The sequence below is a fragment of the Canis lupus genome, chromosome 21 (assembly GCF_003254725.2).
Source record: "Canis lupus dingo isolate Sandy chromosome 21, ASM325472v2, whole genome shotgun sequence".
Classification (NCBI taxonomy): domain Eukaryota; kingdom Metazoa; phylum Chordata; class Mammalia; order Carnivora; family Canidae; genus Canis; species Canis lupus.
Window position 1 is genome coordinate 28,925,588 of NC_064263.1, and position 19,194 is coordinate 28,944,781.

Genomic DNA, 19,194 nt, shown 5'->3' on the forward strand with positions numbered 1-19,194 from the left:
TCTTATTTCTCTTTCTGGTCTTCAGAGAGGGCACTCAAAACTTGTGGGCTCCTGAGAGACCATAGCCACAAACCTAATTATCAAGCTGTGGCCTGCAGAGGAAACATTTCCCAGGGGTCTAGTTCCTGAAGTTCTGAGGTCCCAAGAGAGACCCTGCAGCCTCTTTTCTTCAGCCAGTATCCTGAGTGGGCACAGTCCACTGGGGCTTGCAAAATGGCAAGTGGACTCTCTACCACATTAAAGCCATCAACAGTGCGACCTGTGTGTGTGTGTGTGTGTGTGTGTGTGTGTTAGAGAGAGAGAGAGAGAGAAAAAAAAGAATTATCTTGTTTCTGCGGGTTATTGTATTTATGTCATAAATATCCAATCATTTGTGTAAGTACACATAATGGTAATTTTAGTATGAAAGTGCAAATAGACCTATGGAAGGAGGGGTACAGATTATTCTTTCTGATTCAAGCCTCAAAAAGGAATACCTTCGCTATCATGAATCAGTCCTATTGATCAAAGACTTGAACTATCATGTAAAACTCCTTACACACATGCTTGCCAACCCAGCCATTGAGACTTTAAGATACTGTTAGAACACATTTCTCCTTTGTCACCATTCTTCAGTCCCTTGTCACCTCTGCTATTGGATACTCATTGATCTGAAGATCTCAGTTCCACCCCATGAATCCCTCCCCTTCTCTCAAACCATAATAATCCTTATAAAATAGAAATATAATCATCATTTCTACAGAATTTATAAAGCCTTTAATATAAAATAGATCCCTATTAGCATCACATACAATATCTAGCAATTTCAGTCCCTTGACATCCTTTGGAGTGTCACCTCTTCCCATTTGTCCCCCAAACACCCTAAATTTCAGACTAATCTATTTGGAGTTCCAAATACACATTATAATTTTGCAGTCATCATCCCTGTGCATATATGTTTTTTTTTCTAGAATATCCTTCCTATCTTTTTCTGTCTGACTCAGCTTAAAATCTTAGCATTACCCATTTGGAAAGTCACCCCTTAGTCTCCCTTGACTTTATCCTTGCCCTGGCACTAATCACATCATGTTGTAATTATCTGTTTAGCTGTTTCTGCTTCTAGAAGGCAAGTTTCTGAATGGAAAGGATCCTACTCCTGATGTTCACTATTAGATTTGGTGCTAGAATGGGGAAGATGCACTTAGAATGAAGCTTTAGCAACAGTGAAATTAATTTGAGAACTTTCACTGTAGTCCAGCCAGAGATGATGAGGAGCTAGGCAGGCTGGGAGGACATAATAATGAACTAAATAATGCTCCTTCCAGAGCTGGGACTAGGATGTGGCTAGGGAAATCCCCAGGATGCAAAATTTAAGAAGACACTTTCCTTCATGGTCTTGGGCGCTCCCAAAATTGGAGGTGCCTCCTTAAATTTTTGCATGTCCCTATAGGGTTTAGTACAGGGACAAAGAGTTATTGCTATTTCAGCAGGAAAGGAGGTCAGTATGTTCTTGAGTCATTTGTCCCTGCCTGCAGTTTAGGGGAAGCAGGAAAGGCACAAAGTCCCAGAGGTTACTCCCTTGGGATATTCTAGGAGCAATACACAATCCTGGGCTCATTCTGCCTTCTGTGTAGTGGGAATCTCCCTTCTGGGAATAGATGGAGGTGACTGAGCTAGGTTGTGCAGATATGAGGTTGACCATTTCCAACACGTAGCAGTTACTGTAATTACCCACACTTCAAGAAGCCATTTCTGTCTGTGAATTGGCCATGTGAGCAGGAGTTTAAAAAGTAACTTTTTTTTAGACTGTACTTTTTTTTGACCACCCTTCCGCATATTAATTCTCTGGATCGGCATTTCCCCTCTGCTCTCCCTGCAGTAATTTCTCTTTACCTCTAGGCTCAGTTTTCTTGTGCTTTTCCAAAAGTAATTAACACTCCTGTACCCTGCTCTCTGAGCCTCCCATAGTAATATTTTAAAGCTGCAATGACCTCATTCTAGTTTGCTACTCATAGGAGAGCTCATGATGAGAACACCAGCAGTCCTCCACTGAACGAGACAGGCTTTTTTAAAAATTTAAATTCAATTAATTAACATATAGTGTATTATTAGTTTCAGAGGTAGAGTTCAGTGATTCATCAATTGCATATAACACCCAGTGCTCATCACATCACATGCCCTTCTTAATGCCCATCACCCATTTATCTCATCCCCCTCCCCCCCCCAGCAACCCTTAGTTTGTTTCCTATGATTAAGTGTCTCTTATGGTTTGTCTCCCTCTATGATTTTGTCTTGTTTTATTTTTTCTTCCCTTCCCCTATGATCCTGTTTTGTTTCTTAAATTCCACTTATGAGTGAGATCATATGATAATTGTCTTTTTCTGACTGACTTACTTGGCTTAGCATAATACCTTCTAGTTTCATTCACATCATTGCAAATGGCAAGGTTACATTTTTTATGACTGAGTAGTATTCCATTGTATATCTATACCGCATCTTCTTTATCCATTCATCTGCAAATGGACATCTGGGCTCTTTCCATAGTTTGGCTATTGTGGACATTGCTGCTATAAACACTGGGGGACAGGTACCCCTTCAAATCATTATTTTTGTATCCTTCAGATAAATACCTAGTCGTACAATTGTTAGGTCATAGGGTAACTCTAGTTATAGCTTTTTGAGGAAACTTCATGTTGTTTTCCAGAGTGGCTACAGCAGCTTACATTCCCACCAACAGTGTAAAAGGGTTCCCCTTTCTCCTTATCATTGCCAACATTTGTCATTTCTTGACTTGTTAGTTTTAGCCATTCTGACCTGTGTGAGGTGGTATCTCATCATGGTTTTGGTATGTATTTTCCTGATGCTGAGTGATGTTGAACATTTTTTCATGTGTCTGTTGGCCATCTGTATGTCTTCTTTGGAGAAATGTCTGTTCTGAGATAGGCTCTTAGTACAGTCTATTTCGAGAGAGTATTCTGATCTTTTAACCCAAGGTGGGACTCCAGATCTGAGCTGTGCCTGAAGGGTGATCTGGGGAAAGGAAGCTCTTGATGGATCAGGGTAATCATAGAATCTATGAGTCCTTCTCAAATTTTATCCTCTGTGGATGATGAAACCCTGACTTTGACTTCTTGGTTGCCTGTCTATGAAGTCTGGGCTTATGCACACAGTTTCTTACACTTTAAAAGCATGAGATACCACATCAAATATGTTATTTTGTCCAGCAAGTTAATTTTTGTACAGAGAATGCTCTGGTTTTAAACACTAAATATTAGGAAGATATATTTTTTAAGATTTATTTATTTATTCCTGAGAGATACAAAAAGAGAGGGAGAGACATAGGCAGGAGAAGCAGGCTTCTTGCAGGGATCCCGATGCAGGACTCGGTCCCAGATCCCGAGATCATGACCTGAGCCAGAGGCACGCGCCCAACCGCTGAGCCACCCAGGTGTCCCAGGAAGATATCATAATATGAAGTAAAGAACAAATGTATTGTGTATTGTTTTACACACACCTTTTTTTCTTGTAAATGTAATTCCCTATTCTTTGCCATGCAAATTTATGGCATCAATGAATATTTTAGTTGATGCTAATCAATACTAGACTTCCCAGTTTATCTTAAACAGCTAAAGGGCAACTATAGATGGGTCATTGGCCTGAAACTGGTCCAACAGAGTTAGATTACTATAGACTAGAAGGGATATTGCGTCAATTCCTCCAAAGGTAGGAGATATAAATCAAATAACTTCTAATAAAAGCTTGCATTTTCAGCTCTCCCTTTAATTACAACAAAACAACTTCATCTAATTATTGTCATATATATTTGACAATAGTAAAATAATGTTATATTTTTCCATATAATAGAAAAATAGAAACTATCAAGACAAAACAAAAATAAAGTAAAATCTATTGGTTTACTATGCAGATATAACTAATTATTTCCACATTTTTACCCATCAGAAAGCCTATCTATACAAATATATATTTATGTACCATTGATATTGTTCAACAATGACACCAAGCACAAGTATTTTGTAACCTTCTAAAAAGTTTAATAAAAACTGAAATCTATTAAATGTCATTTATTTTTAAAATAAAATGTATTAAGCTTTGTATATAAGTTAATCTTTTATGATACAGAATAGCAAGATTTTTCTTTGTTAATAAGGAAATTAACTTTCTTTTTAATGAAAGTTTAATTTTCTTTTTAATGAAGATTTTAGTCTATTTAAAATGATGGCAGGATAGGGCCCCTGGGTGACTGTCAGTTGCTTAAGCCTCTGACTCTTGATTTTGGCTCAGATCATGATATCAGGGTCCTGAGATTGAGCCCCGTGTTGGCTCCACACTGGGCATGGAGTCTGCTTGAGATTCTCTCTCTCCCTCTGCCTCTGCCCCTACCCCAGCCCCTCTCAAACAAACAAAAATCTTAAAATGATGTAAGGGTAGGAGACTTTATTTTTATTTTCTTTAAGGGGTATAGTGTCCATTATATGTCATTTTTTCTGTGATGAAACTCATTTAGCACCAGGTGGAGGGTTTCACAGAAATCTCTGGGAGGGAGAATTTGAGGAAAGTCAACTGTATTATGTTTCCTGAAGGATATAATTTTCTTGCTTACTAATTTTATTCAAACTCAGTGCTTGCACAAACACAAAATAAAACTTGAAGGAATTAGAAACCAACAAAGAAAGAAATTATCAAATCTATTTTTAAAGAAGTTTAAATATGAAGTGGTTGGTAGCAGTATCCAATTACATCTATGATTTATATTTTTGGCTTCTTCATTACTTATTTCTGATGATGCTTTTTTAAGGTAACAAAGTTGAAAAAAAAGTAATGAAGTTGGAATGTATTAATAATGAAACTTTGACATAGAGAAACAATATTTTTTGAATAATCTAGGTAAACTTTAGTATAGTGTCTCATCCTCAGTGAGTTGTGCTATAACGATCTCCACCCATTCTCAAGAGCAGTATCCCCACCTGCAATGATGGCTGTTCATAATTTAATAAAATTTTTCACCATTGAAACTTCAAAACAAAGGGTATCTATAATCAGTGGATAACAATTAATTAAATAGAAAACATCTCTGTTGGGACAATGGTTCTATAAACTATACCCTGACATGTGAGATTTCTATTCTATAGGCTTTGAACTCCTTTTCCCTTTTATGCACATGAGGATATCTCTGTACACATTGTAGGTGATTAATAGATGTTTAGTTGATCAATAGATTAATAGTTACTTAGGTAAATATGTGCACTGGATTACAGAATTGTTGTTTAATTAGTTCAACCAAAAAAAAAAAAAAAGCTTTTTGTTTTTATTTGGTTTTGAATATGTTTTACAAAAATTTGTAATTTTCTTCCCTGTCTTAAAATATTTAGTCAGAGAATACAATTTATTATTATAGATTTTAAAATTTCCTATGACTATCATTTTAAGTTTATGACAGTTGTGTGAAAAAACATTATCAGCCTCAGGAATTTCCTCAGAAGCATCTTTATGAAATTCTTTTATCCCTCACATTTAGGTACATACTTAATACCTTTGAGTAGGAGGGGACTTACTAACTGAAATTTTACATAGCAGATCATGCTAGTCGATTGTGACAGGCAAGCTCTCAAACTTTCTTTATTCTTATAGGTAAGTGATGAAAATTCCCAAGCATAATTCAGGCATGGTTCATCCTAACAATTTCACTGTCATTTATGATATGTTTATGTTCAATGGCATTCTTGGCCTAAAGAGCTGCACATGTGGATCTCCATCCCTTTCTGTCTGATGTACCCAGTGGCTGTGTCAGGAAATGTTATCCTAATCAGCATCGTGGCAGTGGAACACAGTCTTCATGAACCCATGTACCTCTTCCTCTCCATGTTGGCTTTTTGGGATCTGATGCTATCCACATTCATAGTACCCAAAGCCCTGAGCATCTTCTGGTTTGATGATATGGACATCTCTTTTGGGGTTGTGTAACCCAACTCTTTTTTTTTTTTTAATGAATTTTGCCTTTTTAGTGAAGTCAGGCATTCTCTTAGCCTCTGCTTTTGATTGCTATGAACCCTTCTGCTCTGCATAGCAGTGGTCATCTGCTACCCACTGAGATATACCACCATTCTCTGCCATGGTGTCATTGGTAAAATGGGGGTGCTGTAGTGCTGAGGAATTTTGCAACTGTTTTCCCCATTATCTTCCTAGTGGGGAAAGATAATAGAGGTGTCTGCCCCTCTTTTTACAAACATCATTGCCCACACATTCTGTGAACACATGAGGCTGGTAAAGTTGGCTTGTGCTGTTATCATCATCAACATCTGGCATGGAATCTCTGTGTCATTACTCACTATTATGCTAGATATGGTGACAATAGTCATCTCCTATGAGCTCATTCTTGAGGCAGTCTTCAGACTGCCATTCCATGATGGACAAATTAAAGCCCTCAGCATGTGTGGTTCTCACGTCTGTGTCATCCTCATGTTCTGCCTTCCAGGGGTTTTCACTGTTATTGCTCAGCGCTTCAGCTGAAAAATCCCCAACCATGGCCACATCCTGTTGGTCAATCTCTATGATGTCCCCATAACAATCCCAATTATCTATGGAGTAAAGACCAAACATATTCATGACTGAGTGGCCTTGCTATTTCCCTCAAAAAGAAGTTGCTGAGGATAACTGGCTCTCATGGTTTTTTAGAATGAGGAAGAAGGATCCTATTAAAACAGAAGACAGATAAGTTGTCATTTAGGATAGACTTTACTTGCTATGAAATTAGTCTTTTTTCATTCAATAGAGATGACCCAAATTGTAGGCATCCGTATTTCAAAGATGAATATGTATTATAGGCATAAACCTATTTTATTTATTTTTTTAAGATTTTATTTATTTATTAATGAGAGACAGAGAGAGAGAGAGAGAGGCAGAGGTATAGGCAGAGGGAGAAGCAGGCTCAATGCAGGGAGCCTGACGTGGGATTTGATCCCAGGCCTCCAGGACCACATTAGGCTGAAGGCAGGCTCTAAAACTCTGAGCCATCCAGGGATCCCCTAAAGCTACTATTTTAAGTGCCTAAAGAGGGCAGTTTGGGTGGCTCAGCAGTTTTAGCGCCGCCTTCAGCCCAGGGCGTGATCCTGAAGACTGGGGATCAAGTCCCACACCGGGCTCCCTGCATAGAGCCTGCTTCTTCCTCTGCTTATGTCTCTGCCTCTTTCTCTCTTTGTGTGTGTCTCTCATGAATAAATAAAATCTTTAAAAAAAATAAAAATAAATAAATGTCTATAAGCTTCTTCAGTGTTCAATAACAATATATTTCTATTTCTACCAAACAAAAACAAGATATATATAACACTTCTCCATCTACTATTTAAATTTTTAGATCTCTATGCATACTCCCCAACAACTATATTGAATACAAATTAGAGTTCAAATCAAAACTGTATAAGTAAGGGAAATGTAAAGGTTCTCCCTTCTATCTCAGTTTATTTATGGAAGAACTGCTTCACAATCTTGTAACACAAATCGGAAAATTTGATGATAGTAGATAGTACGATCTGCATAAATGAAATATTTATGGCTATAAGTATGTAATTTGGAAGAAAAAAACAGGACAAGACAATTAGATGTTTGGAAACACAAACGCCCTTGAATGCTGGGTGTCCCTGTTACCCTCCTTTTTTAATTTTTTTTTCCTGTTACCCTCCTAATTTGCACTTGAGCAAGCCTCTTTTAGACTCCTTTAACATCTATCTCACAGAGTTGTGACATGAAGATCCAAAGAAAATTGGATGCTAGAGCACTTTGGAAATTATAAAATGTTATACAATGCTATGCACATATGTTGTGTCGTTGTTAATGTCATTATGTTTCCTGGTATAAGCTTTCACCCTCCTTATGGTCAAAGGATAAGAACAAAACAAAGCAAAAACCCCATCCTTTGTCCACAGCAAAGTCCTTCTATCTCCTGTCTTCTTTCTTTTCCCATCAGGGTTTATTTAACTGCAGGGAAGTGTCCTCCTACAGTTTTTTCCTATCAGGCATACGCCTCCCACTTTGGATGGGGGATGATCATAGATACTCTTCAGGTGCTCAGTCTGCAACGCCCCTATTCTAGGCAGTGTGGGCCGGTTTTGCATTTCCTTCAGAATCCCCTACAGGACTTCGCAAGGAAATTATACCTTGCTCCTTAACCATGGAGCTTACTTTTCAGCTGTCTGCTCAGACTTCTGGCATATTTGGTTTATAAAGAAAATATTTCTGTGTTTTCCCTGAGTGAGGTGAATAACTTTTGCCAAATCTTGGCAACCTGGCCTAAGAGCAAATCTTGGGAAGTTAATTTATAATGATAGTGAGATATATAAAGATATTAAGAAAACCCGAGAGAGATTCACCTATTTCCAGAAGCACAAGGACGTGGCTGGGTTTAGAGCTGAAGACAAGTGTTTCATCTTTTCCCTGGAGAGTCTTCTACTTCCATAACGTTCAACCCTGTAAGTCTTGGGTGGCTGCATTCTGGTCTCTCCTTTCCACTCTATTCCTTGTAGCCACATAAATCCATATACCTAAAAGAGCCTACCTCAATCACAACAAAATAATGTGTTACACCCCCATCCCCAACTCCCAACAATACTAAATACTAACAAGCTTAGGAATGTGAAGTATGGCCAAAGGAACATAAACAGCCCAAAAATGTCTGAAAGTCAAGTGTAGCCCTATAAGGTCTGAAGTCATGGCCTCAGCCACATTCAGGACTCTGAACCAGGCTTTAAGAGGATTACAGCCAATGATGTGCTAGTGAATGTTTAGCAACTATCTTTTGAAAATTTGGTCTGTACATTTACTGATTCCCAAGGTGTAGATATTCCCACTATTGCTGATTTCAAGCAGCCAATATGATGTTGACCTGTTTGCAAAATTCCTGAAAATTTAACACTTAGCTCTCATAAGCCAGTATGAGCAGTCTTCATTCACCACACCACCAATTGCAGGCCTGACACACTGAGATTAGAATGAGCTTGAAAATTGCAGCTTTGCTTTAACTCAGAAAGGATACAAAAAGTGAGGTCTCCGTGCTAGAGAAATCCTGCCTCACTGGGAGCTAGGACATTGAGTAAGTAAGAGCAAATACTTTGAAATCAGAGGACTTATTACCTTTATGCTCATCATATATTGTTTATATTATGCTGAGCATATTTAACTTTTTATTAAGGTAAGATTCACATTACATGACATTCACCATCTTAACCATTTATAGTGTGCAATTTAATGGCTTTTAGTACATTTGCAATGTTGTGTAATCATCCCCACTATCTAATTGCGGCACATTTCATCACCCCACAAGGAAACCACATCCTCAATTAACAGCCACTCTTTATTTCCCCTCCCCCTCAGTCATCTAGCCACTACTAATTGACTTTCTGTCTCTATGGATTTGGCTATTCTGGACTTTTGACATAAATGGAATAGTACAATATGTCAGGCTTCTGTGTCTGGCTTCCTTCACTTAGCATAGTGTTTTTAAAGTTCATTCATGTGATATTATATATAAGAACTTCATTCCTTCTTATGGCTGAAAAAGACTCCATTGTTTAGATTGGACATATTTGTTTTACCCATTCATTGGTTGATATGCATTTGATATGAGTTGTTTCTATTTTGGGGGCTATTATAAACAATGCTACTTTAACATTTATTTACAAACTTTGGTGTAAACAACTGTTTTCAATTCTTTTTGTTATATATCTACAAAGAGGACTGGATCATTTGATAATTCTATGTTTAACCATTTGAGGAACTGCCAATCCATATTCTACAGAGGCTGCACCATTTTACATTCCCTCTAGCAGTACATCAGGGTTCAGTTTCTTCATATCCTCACCAACACTCATTATTTCCCATTTAAAAAAATTACAGTTATCCTAGTGGGTGTGAAATAGAACAATAAAAAGGGATTAAACAATTATTTCCTTTCACTCCTTTTCTTACCCAAGTGCAAGCTAAGCTTCTGACTCTAAAGGAAATAGTATGCATGAAACTCCAGAAGGAAAGAGAACATAGTTTGAAAAAAGCATAAGATGTATGGGGTGATTAGAGCATAATGCGCATGTGAATGAAAGGGAGAGCTGGTTAGTGGACACCAAGCAACAGTTGGTTAGCACCAACCCTGCTGTGAAGGCTTTGAAGATATGTTGGGGAAAAGTGGGTAACTAGAATGATTTTTAGGTAGAGGATTGACATGATTAATTAGGATTTAGTAAGACCACTCTAGTTTGTGATTTAAAAAAAATGGATGCAGATGGTCCGCACTGCACTCGGGCTCTCAGCCGCCGCCCCGCCCCGCAATCTCTGGCTTCTCTTCCTCCTTTTCTTTTTTTTTTTTCTTTTTTTTTTAATAAATTAATTTTTTATTGGTGTTCAGTTTACCAACATACAGAATAACACCCAGTGCCCGCGGGGCAGCCCAACCTGAGGAAGCGAGCCCGTTCCCTGGCCCGCTGCCGCCCCGGCGCCCGGCCAACCCTCGTTCAGAAGAGAGGTTTTAAGATCAAAGATGGGAAAATCGGAGAAAATTGCCATTCGCCACGGCCAGCTTGTTCATGGTATACACTTGTGTGAACAACCAAAGATAGACAGAAAAGCAAATATAACTTACCACTAACCGAGATCACCTCTGCAAAAAGAAATGGAAATAACTTTTGGCAGGATTCTGTTTCATCTGCTTTAATTCAGAAGCAGGAAAAAAAAAAAGCCTTTTAAAAACACTGAGAATATTAAAAATATGCATTTGAAGAAATCAGCATTTCTAACTGAAGTGAGCCAAAAGGAAAAGTGTGCTGGGGCAAAGTTTAGTGATCCACCTTCTCCCAGTGTTCTTCCAAAGCCTCCTAGTCACTGGATGGGAAGCACTATTGAAAATTCCAACCAAAATAGGGAGTTGATGGCGGTATACTTAAAAACTCTCCTAAAAGTTCAAACTTAGATCTCAGATTGCAATGTCTGTCAGTTTCCAAAATCTCTGGACTCTTGAAAAGAGAATTGGTACAGAAATGAAAATTTGCCTTGTAACTTACAAGTGCAAAAGATGAGTTGAAAAAATTACAACCAACAACTTGTATTATATTTTATATTTTGTAAATACTGTATACCATGTATTATGTGTATATTGTTCATACTTGAGACGTACATTATAGTTTTGTTATGAAAGTATGTATTTGCTCTGCCAAACGGTAGGTGTTTTGTATATATACGATGGAGAAATTTTAAGTGTCCTAAGGCACATGGAAGACCGATTTATTTGCACAAGGTACTGAGATTTTTTTTAAAGGAACAGCTATCTAATCTCAAGGTGAAGATCTAAATGTGAACAGTTTACTAATGCTCTACTGGAGTTTAAATCTGTGGCACAGTCATTGTAAACATGGGGTTTGTCATGTTTCTCTAAATTGATTTCTGCCTTCTAATCTGTAATTACTGGAAAACTATTCCCATTTTTACCAAACTTAATTTCTGGTTTTTGGTTTATCCATTCAAATTTAAGATACCTCTAATTTTAATGACAACAAAATTGGTTGTACTCAAATTTTTAAATAATAATATAATTTGGCCCCCCCTTTTAAAAAAAATGGATGCAAATTCCAAATGAGGCTGCTGAATAGATCCAGGACACAGAAAGAGTGGTGATCATATTTTAGTGTGAAACATATGATGAATTTAAAGGAAATTCAGAAGATGTAATTGATAATACGACTTTTAGTTCATGTTGATTGTGAAGTTTCAGTAGGAGAGCCAGGAGGCATTACTAAATACAAAGTTGTCTATGTGGGACTGAAAGAATTGTGAGTAGAGCTTTCGATGTGGAAATTTTCAGCATGCAGATGGTTATTGAATTTATGAGCTTACCGGATACTAAACAAGCCTATAAATAAGGTACTATTTTTTTCTTTTCTTTACTTCTTAAAATTTATTTGAGGAAGACATTGAAACAAGATAAAAGAAACAAAGAGTAAACAGTTTTTGCATTTAAGTTTTTGATTGTAGAAAATTAGGATTCTTCCATCTGATGTCTGTCATTTTCTAGGGACTTGAAAAATCCTTACCTCTCTTCCTCTAGTTCTACCAATGATTTTCTCTTACATAATTAAGGCCTTGAAATTCATAGGAATTGAGTCCATTGTTGAAGGTCTTCCTGCTACTGATTTACTTAAAAAATTCTATTAAATCAGACTTCCCACAATTTTTCTCTCCATGTGCTCAGCCCAGGGTCACTGCATCCCTTTAGGAAAGAATAGAAGGATGATCTTGTCCCTGATCTGCTTGGTTTTTACACCGTAAATGATAGGATTGAGTGCAGGAGGTATTGCCACATAGAGGTTGGCAAACATGATGTGAAAGGTGAGAGAGATATTGTGGCCAAAGCGATGAGTAAGGACAGAGAACATGGCTGGTGTGTAGAATATGAGAATGACACTGACATGAGAACCACAGGTGCTGAGGGCTTTCTGCCGGGCATCTCTGGATGGAAGGTGGAAAACAGCATGAAGGATGAGAGAATAGGAAATACCAATGAGGATCAGGTCTGAGATAATAGTCATTACAGGCACAGCAAAGCCATACCAGATGTTGATGGAGATGTCCGCGCAGGCGAGCCGAGCCACACCTATATGTTCACAGTATGTGTGAGGAATGATTCGCGTCCTGCAGAAGGGCAAACGCTTCACCAGGAAAACAACAGGCAGAATGACACTAAAGCTCCGACCCACAATGCCCACCATGATCTTGACTATTGTCCTAGGTGTCAAAACACTTCTGTATCTCAAAGGAGAGCAAATGGCCATGTAACGATCAAACGCCATGCCCAACAAAATGGCTGAATCCAGAAAAAAGCTGAAGTGAAGAAAGAACAACTGGGTAAGGCAGCCAGGAAAAGTGATTTTCTGAGATTTCAACCAGAATATGCCAAGTGTTTTGGGCATACACGTGGTGCATAATATGAGGTCTGCAGAGGCCAACATGGAGAGAAAGAAGAACATGGGTTCATGGAGGTTGTGGTCCATAGTGATGAGGTAAAGAAGGATGCCATTACCTACAAGGGCCACCAGGTAGATAACGAAGAAAGGAATTCCAATCCAGATGTGGAATTGCTCCAGTCCTGGGATCCCCACCAACATGAAGACACTTGGATTGACACTTGTTAAATTCAATGTGGACATCATGGTAATTGTAATTCCTTGAGGATAAAATATACTACTTTATTCCTGGAACTGGCTGGCAGTGAATTCCCTTTAAGTCTTTTCCAGAACTAAGATCCATTTATTCCCATCACATAACAAACACTAGGCCAAACACAACCTACCTTTTGTCACAATTTCCACAGCATTTGATACCTTGATACCAAAGGCTGCCAAGAGGTATCAATTAAACGAATAACTCCCTGTCTACAGATATTACCATAACAGTATTGTTACCATATTGGGACCGTGTACCATCAGATCCATGATCTAGGATCATTACTGGCCCTGTGTTGTCAACTAAATTTCCAAGATTATCTTGCCTCCACCAAGTAATTCACTCTGAGATTTCTCAAAGATGTAAGTATTGAATATCCTACCTGGCATGAGTCTCAGTAATATTTTCACTGAGGTATCCATTCAAAGAAATAATAGGGACCAGGTCAAATTAGCAAATCTGCATTCTTCATTGCCAGCTCATCATTAGGACTCTGGCAAGCCAATCTACTGCTGTCTATTTGCTCCACTTCCTTGATATCTGGAAGAAAATTTCCACCCAAATATTCTTCTGTCAACCCATCAACAACTCATAATTCCTTCCATCTGCCAACTTCCTGACCAGCTACCTCACTTTGTCATCACAAATCTCTCCCATCACTGGAGCATGGTGATCTGAGGGGTGACTAAGGCTCTTTTTCCTCCTTCAGTCCCCATATCTCATCTTTGAGTTCTTCTGATCCTTTTTGAAACTCCTGCTTGATCTGACTACTCCATTTTTCCACTTCCTCACCTACCCAAGTCATTAATCACTAATTAGAGCCATACAATAAGAATCCCAGTTATTCCAATATCTTTGTTTTTATCTCATGTTGCCAGATTGCTCTCTTAAAAATATGAAATTACCTTGCTTACAACCTTGTTTAAAAGCTTGTAGTTCCCCCTCCATTACACCTACAGAAAATATTTTATCCCCTGCCTGGCAGTCAATAGTTTTATTTTTTTAATAAATTTATTTTTTATTGGTGTTCAATTTGCCAACATACAGAATAACACCCAGTGCTCATCCCGTCAAGTGCCCCCCTCAGTGCCCGTCACCCATTCACCCCAACCCCCGCCCTCCTCCCCTTCCACCACCCCTAGTTCATTTCCCAGAGTTAGGAGTCTTTATGTTCTGTCTCCCTTTCTGATATTTCCTACCCATTTCTTCTCCCTTTCCTTCTATTCCCTTTCACTATTATTTATATTCCCCAAATGAATGAGACCATATAATGTTTGTCCTTCTCCGATTGACTTATTTCACTCAGCATAATACCCTCCAGTTCCATCCACGTTGAAGCAAATGGTGGGTATTTGTCATTTCTAATGGCTGAGTAATATTCCATTGTATACATAAACCATATAATTTAGTTCTACCTATGTGAATGTGTCTCACATTCCTCTCTACGAGGTGTCCATATAGACCTTCATAGATTTCTCCCCCTTTCCTACATCTCATTGCTTGGATTGTTGCCTTTTCCATCAGTGGAATGTTGTCTTCTCTCAACATGTGTAAATTCGGGATCCCTGGGTGGCGCAGCGGTTTGGTGCCTGCCTTTGGCCCGGGGCGCGATCCTGGAGACCCGGGATCGACTGCATGGAGCCTGCTTCTCCCTCTGCCTGTGTCTCTGCCTCTTTGTCTGTCTCTGTGTGACTATCATGAATAAATAAATAAAATCTTTAAAAAAAAATCTGTAAATTCTATTTATTGCTCTTCATTCTACCAACGCTGATGTCTCCAGGACATGTTCTTCAGTAATCCTGAAACATGCAGTCCATTCCCCTGCTTATAAAATCACAGCTCTAAATCATTTTACCAAACAAAGAATCAGATGACTATATTGAGTTTTACATTATTTTCCTGCTTATTCTTTTGGATTATCTTTTATAGATATGTGAGCATCTTCTGTTAATGATTGGGAACTCTCCTGGAGGACAAACTTTCTGTCCTTCTATGCCTCGTCCAGAGTAAAAGGAAGCAAGATTTCACATAGAATAACCATTCATACAGTCTCAGGAGTAAAACTGAAATTTCAAGTTGTCATTCTTCACTTATTTTTTTTTCATTGTGTCCTATTTGGGCCAGAAAATATTGAATATATACTTTGAATACACACATAAGTGTGTGCGCGCACGCACACACACACACACACACACACATTTCCTTGGCTTATTGTCTCTTCCTCTATCTTCAAAGACAATAGAAGGGATTGAATCTTTCTCAAGTCTCATTATTCTAACCTCTGTAGTCACATATCTCTCTCTGATTCTGAACTTTTCTATCTCCCTCTTCCTTTAAAGACTACTGCAATTACTTCAGAATCACCCAGATAACCCATTATATTTTAGTCAAGTGATTAGCAGCCATAAATCTCCTTTGACATATAATTTATGCATAGATTCCAAAGATTAAGATATGCATATCTTGGACGGCCTGGGTGGCTCTGCTTAGCACCGCCTTCAGGCTAGGGCCTGATCCTGGAGACCTGGAGTCAAGTCCCAAGTCAGGCTCCCTGCACGGAGCCTGCTTCTCCCTCTGCCTGTGTCTCTGCCCTCTGCCTTTCTCTCTCTCAATCTCTCTCTCTCTCTCTCTCTCTCTCTCTGTGTTTCTCATTAATAATAAATAAAATCTTAAAAAAGAAAAAAGAAAGGTAGCTGGATGACTTAAAAAAAAAAGAGAGAGATATGCATATCTTTGAGGGGTCATTCAGTATTCCAGCAACCCTAATCATTCCCTGGATCCTTCCCAGGATCTTCCCCAGTCTGCCTCCCCAAGACTCCTATCATTATTACTACATGCAGATTATACTCACAGGTACCTTACTCTGATGCTAGGAAACCAATAAAGGGCTTGAAGAGGATAGTTCCAAGCTGAGAACAGAAAAAAACAGGAGGTAACACAACACAATTGGGGAGCACATGTAAAAAGAAAGAGAAGGGTACTCAGACAAGAGATGAAGCACAGGAACAAAGAAATTTAATTCAAACAGAAGAGACAAACACACCTGGACAGCATAGCCTTTTATTTCTCATTGTTTTTCTCAGGGGATGGAAAGACTGAAAATTGAGGGCTCTAAAATCCAGAGGGACTCCAGGGAAGCTCCAGTCACCAGTCAATACTATTAGTATTAGTATACAAATGTTTACATTAATGTTTTTCTAGTCTAGAAATGGCATCATACACAAACATGGTATGATTCAGGATTTGGGACAGAGGAGAAATTAGGGAGTGCTGGGATTCTCCAGGGTATGGCCTGTGTAGGCTAGTCATTTATAGACACTCAAAAACTAATTTTTGAAAGAAAAACAAATTAAAGTTAACTAGGTTCCAGGTACTGACTTTGAGGAATGGTATGATAATAACCCTTTAAACTCTAGATCCCAACGGCCCCTGGGTGTCTCAGTTAGTTAAGCATCTGGTTCTTGATTTCAGCTCAGATCTTGATCTCATGGTCATGAGTTCAAGCCCCATGATGGGCTCCACATTGGGGATGGAGCCTACTAAAAAACCCCTCTAGATCCCAGATATTTATGTGAGTGTTTGGAGAAAGACAGTTGATTAATTATGGATGTGGGTGAGTTCCAAATGATATGGTTGTAGGACAGATATTAATATTACCTATTTCACTGAATGAGGCTAGATATAAGTCTCTACTTATCTATACTGAGGTACATCTTTGAAGAATCTTTGACTTCTAAGCAAGATGAGTTAATCTTTTATATAAACCAATAATCCTTATGTATCCTTTCCTTCAGGACATATAATGCAATAGATTTTTAGGGGCAATGAAGGGGTGAAGAGAGAGCATTAAGGTAAAAAAAGAAGCAGAAGTTTGAAGACAGACACTAGGCAGATGATGAAGCCCTAGAGGAAAAACTTTAGACAAGAAAAAGGATGAGAGGAAAAGAGAAGAGAGAGTGGGATTGAAGGCATGGAAGAGAGCTTATATTAGGGCAGGAGATGCAAAAACTAGTTCAATGGAAACTCTCAGGCTAAGGAGGAGCCTCTGAGTTGGTCCTCACCACCACTGTCCCACCACCCCCCGTTAGTGTCTATCAATAGATTTCTTCTCTCTGGCTCTATGCCAGAGCATTTCCTTATGTGCCTTAAATCCTTGTGTTGAATGGAAGTATATGGGCCCAAATGGCAGGGCAGAGATTTGAAACTAAGGGAGGAAAGAACATACAAGGGAGGAGAATCCATAGTCCCAAAGGAGAAGAGGAAACAAAGACCTATGAAGCAAGGCTCAAGACTCAATACTATATATTGAGGAAGGCTGAGCTGTGTACGAAATGCAGAATTGAAAACTGTGGATCTGAGAAGGTGGCCTCAGGGAAGTAAGTCTGAGATCAAATATTTTCAGGATGGAGAGGAGGTTATTAATATTGGGGAATGGGTACAAGGTGAATGGACACCTCTGTAGCAACATTCAAGGAGAGATGAAGGATGAAGGGGAAGAAAGGACTAGGTCGCCAGGGTGAATCGTGTTCTTCTTGTGGAGTGAGATGGGGGAAGAGCAGTTGGAAGGGTCACCTTACAGATGAGGATGAGATATTGATGAGCAACTGATCCTTGGCTTGTAAGGAAGATGCCACAATCATAAATGGCACATGGGTTTTATCCTCAGACATAATAAACAAAGAGGGAAAATGTTATTCTACTGCAGTTGGGGGTCATTTATAAAGGATAAAGTTCTTGGATGGAACAATCAGGTAAAGGACTCAAAAACAGGTGAAAAGAGGAATTCATTGGGATAGAAGGAACAGTTTTTCAGGTAATTTCCCCAAAGCTGAGAGAAGCAAGAACTAGAGGACAAGACAATTGGGCATAGAAGGAGTGGGAGTTCTGATAACAGGGGCTGCGGGAGAGAAAACTGCAAGTGGAGCTCTTAGGGATGCTCCCTAGTTTGGGGGCATAGCAACATCAAGGGTGCCTGAACTGGAGTGAAACCACAAGTCCCAGGGATTAGCAATAGGGAAGTACTGTGAACAAAGGCTGCCTTGGAGGTTGATTATGTAGAACTGAAGTCAGAGAAGAATAGTTTACTCAGGGCCCCCCCCCCCCATGCAATCCAGGAAGTTGGGAGCATGTGTGGTGAATGCACATGATGAGTGATGCTGGAGGAAGGATGGGTGCAACAAGTGGCACAGGCTCCAGACTAGAAGAGGGTGTGAGAACAGAGGGTCTGTGACTGTGAACCCATGATTTTAATGACACAAGTGTGTGTCCCTGATGGTGGGAATTTATGTGGCTGTGTGAGTGGAAACTTACCTATTCTTTCATTTTTGTTAACATCCACTACATGTCAACTCTATCCCAGACACCAGTAAATAAGACACAGCGACGACCCTTAAGGAGCTCACAATATATTGGGCCTGAAAAGATTTCAGTGTGATAAGTGCTAGAGAGATACTGGTATTTGCAGGGGAACATAGGTGCATGAAAGGAGCACACGACTCAGCCTCAGGAAAGTCTTCCTGAATGAGAACTATAAATGGGGTAGATAAAAGTGAGGATGGAGTTAGAAGAAGCAGAACATATAAAAGACCACAGAGAAAGAAGAACAGGCACAGAGACAAGCATTTGATCCAGTATTAGCAGAGAAAGCAGGGCACATACTTGTGTGAATCTTTCAGGCAGTGGGAAATTATTATCTGCAATCAAGTAAATACTGTGCTCAAAAGTGTCTTTAGGAAACATGACTTCTATATGGAGGCTGCTTTCTAGACTGGGAGGACTGCAGACTAGTTACAGGGAGTGGGGCAAGTGTTTGGATAAGTGGATCTGAAGTCAGCCTGGAAACAATGTAGATGACAAATATAGATTTGGGAGGGACTAGCACATGCCCACTAAGTGAAGCCCAGGCAGTGTACCAGATTAGTTAGGCTGAGTGGGTGGTGAGGAGGCCCATAGGAAACACCAACAGTAAGCCATCCTGCTGGGACAGAGTAACGCTTG

At 39.2% G+C, this 19,194-nt stretch overlaps 1 protein-coding gene across 1 annotated transcript; it reads right to left on the reverse strand.

The window, feature by feature from the left end:
* Positions 1 to 12,233: 12,233 nt before the first annotated feature.
* Positions 12,234 to 13,184, reverse strand: LOC112667908 (olfactory receptor 52H1-like). The gene has a single exon (XM_025459966.1). The coding sequence runs from the start codon at positions 13,182 to 13,184 to the stop codon at positions 12,234 to 12,236; it is 951 nt and encodes a 316-aa protein (XP_025315751.1).
* Positions 13,185 to 19,194: the final 6,010 nt, after the last annotated feature.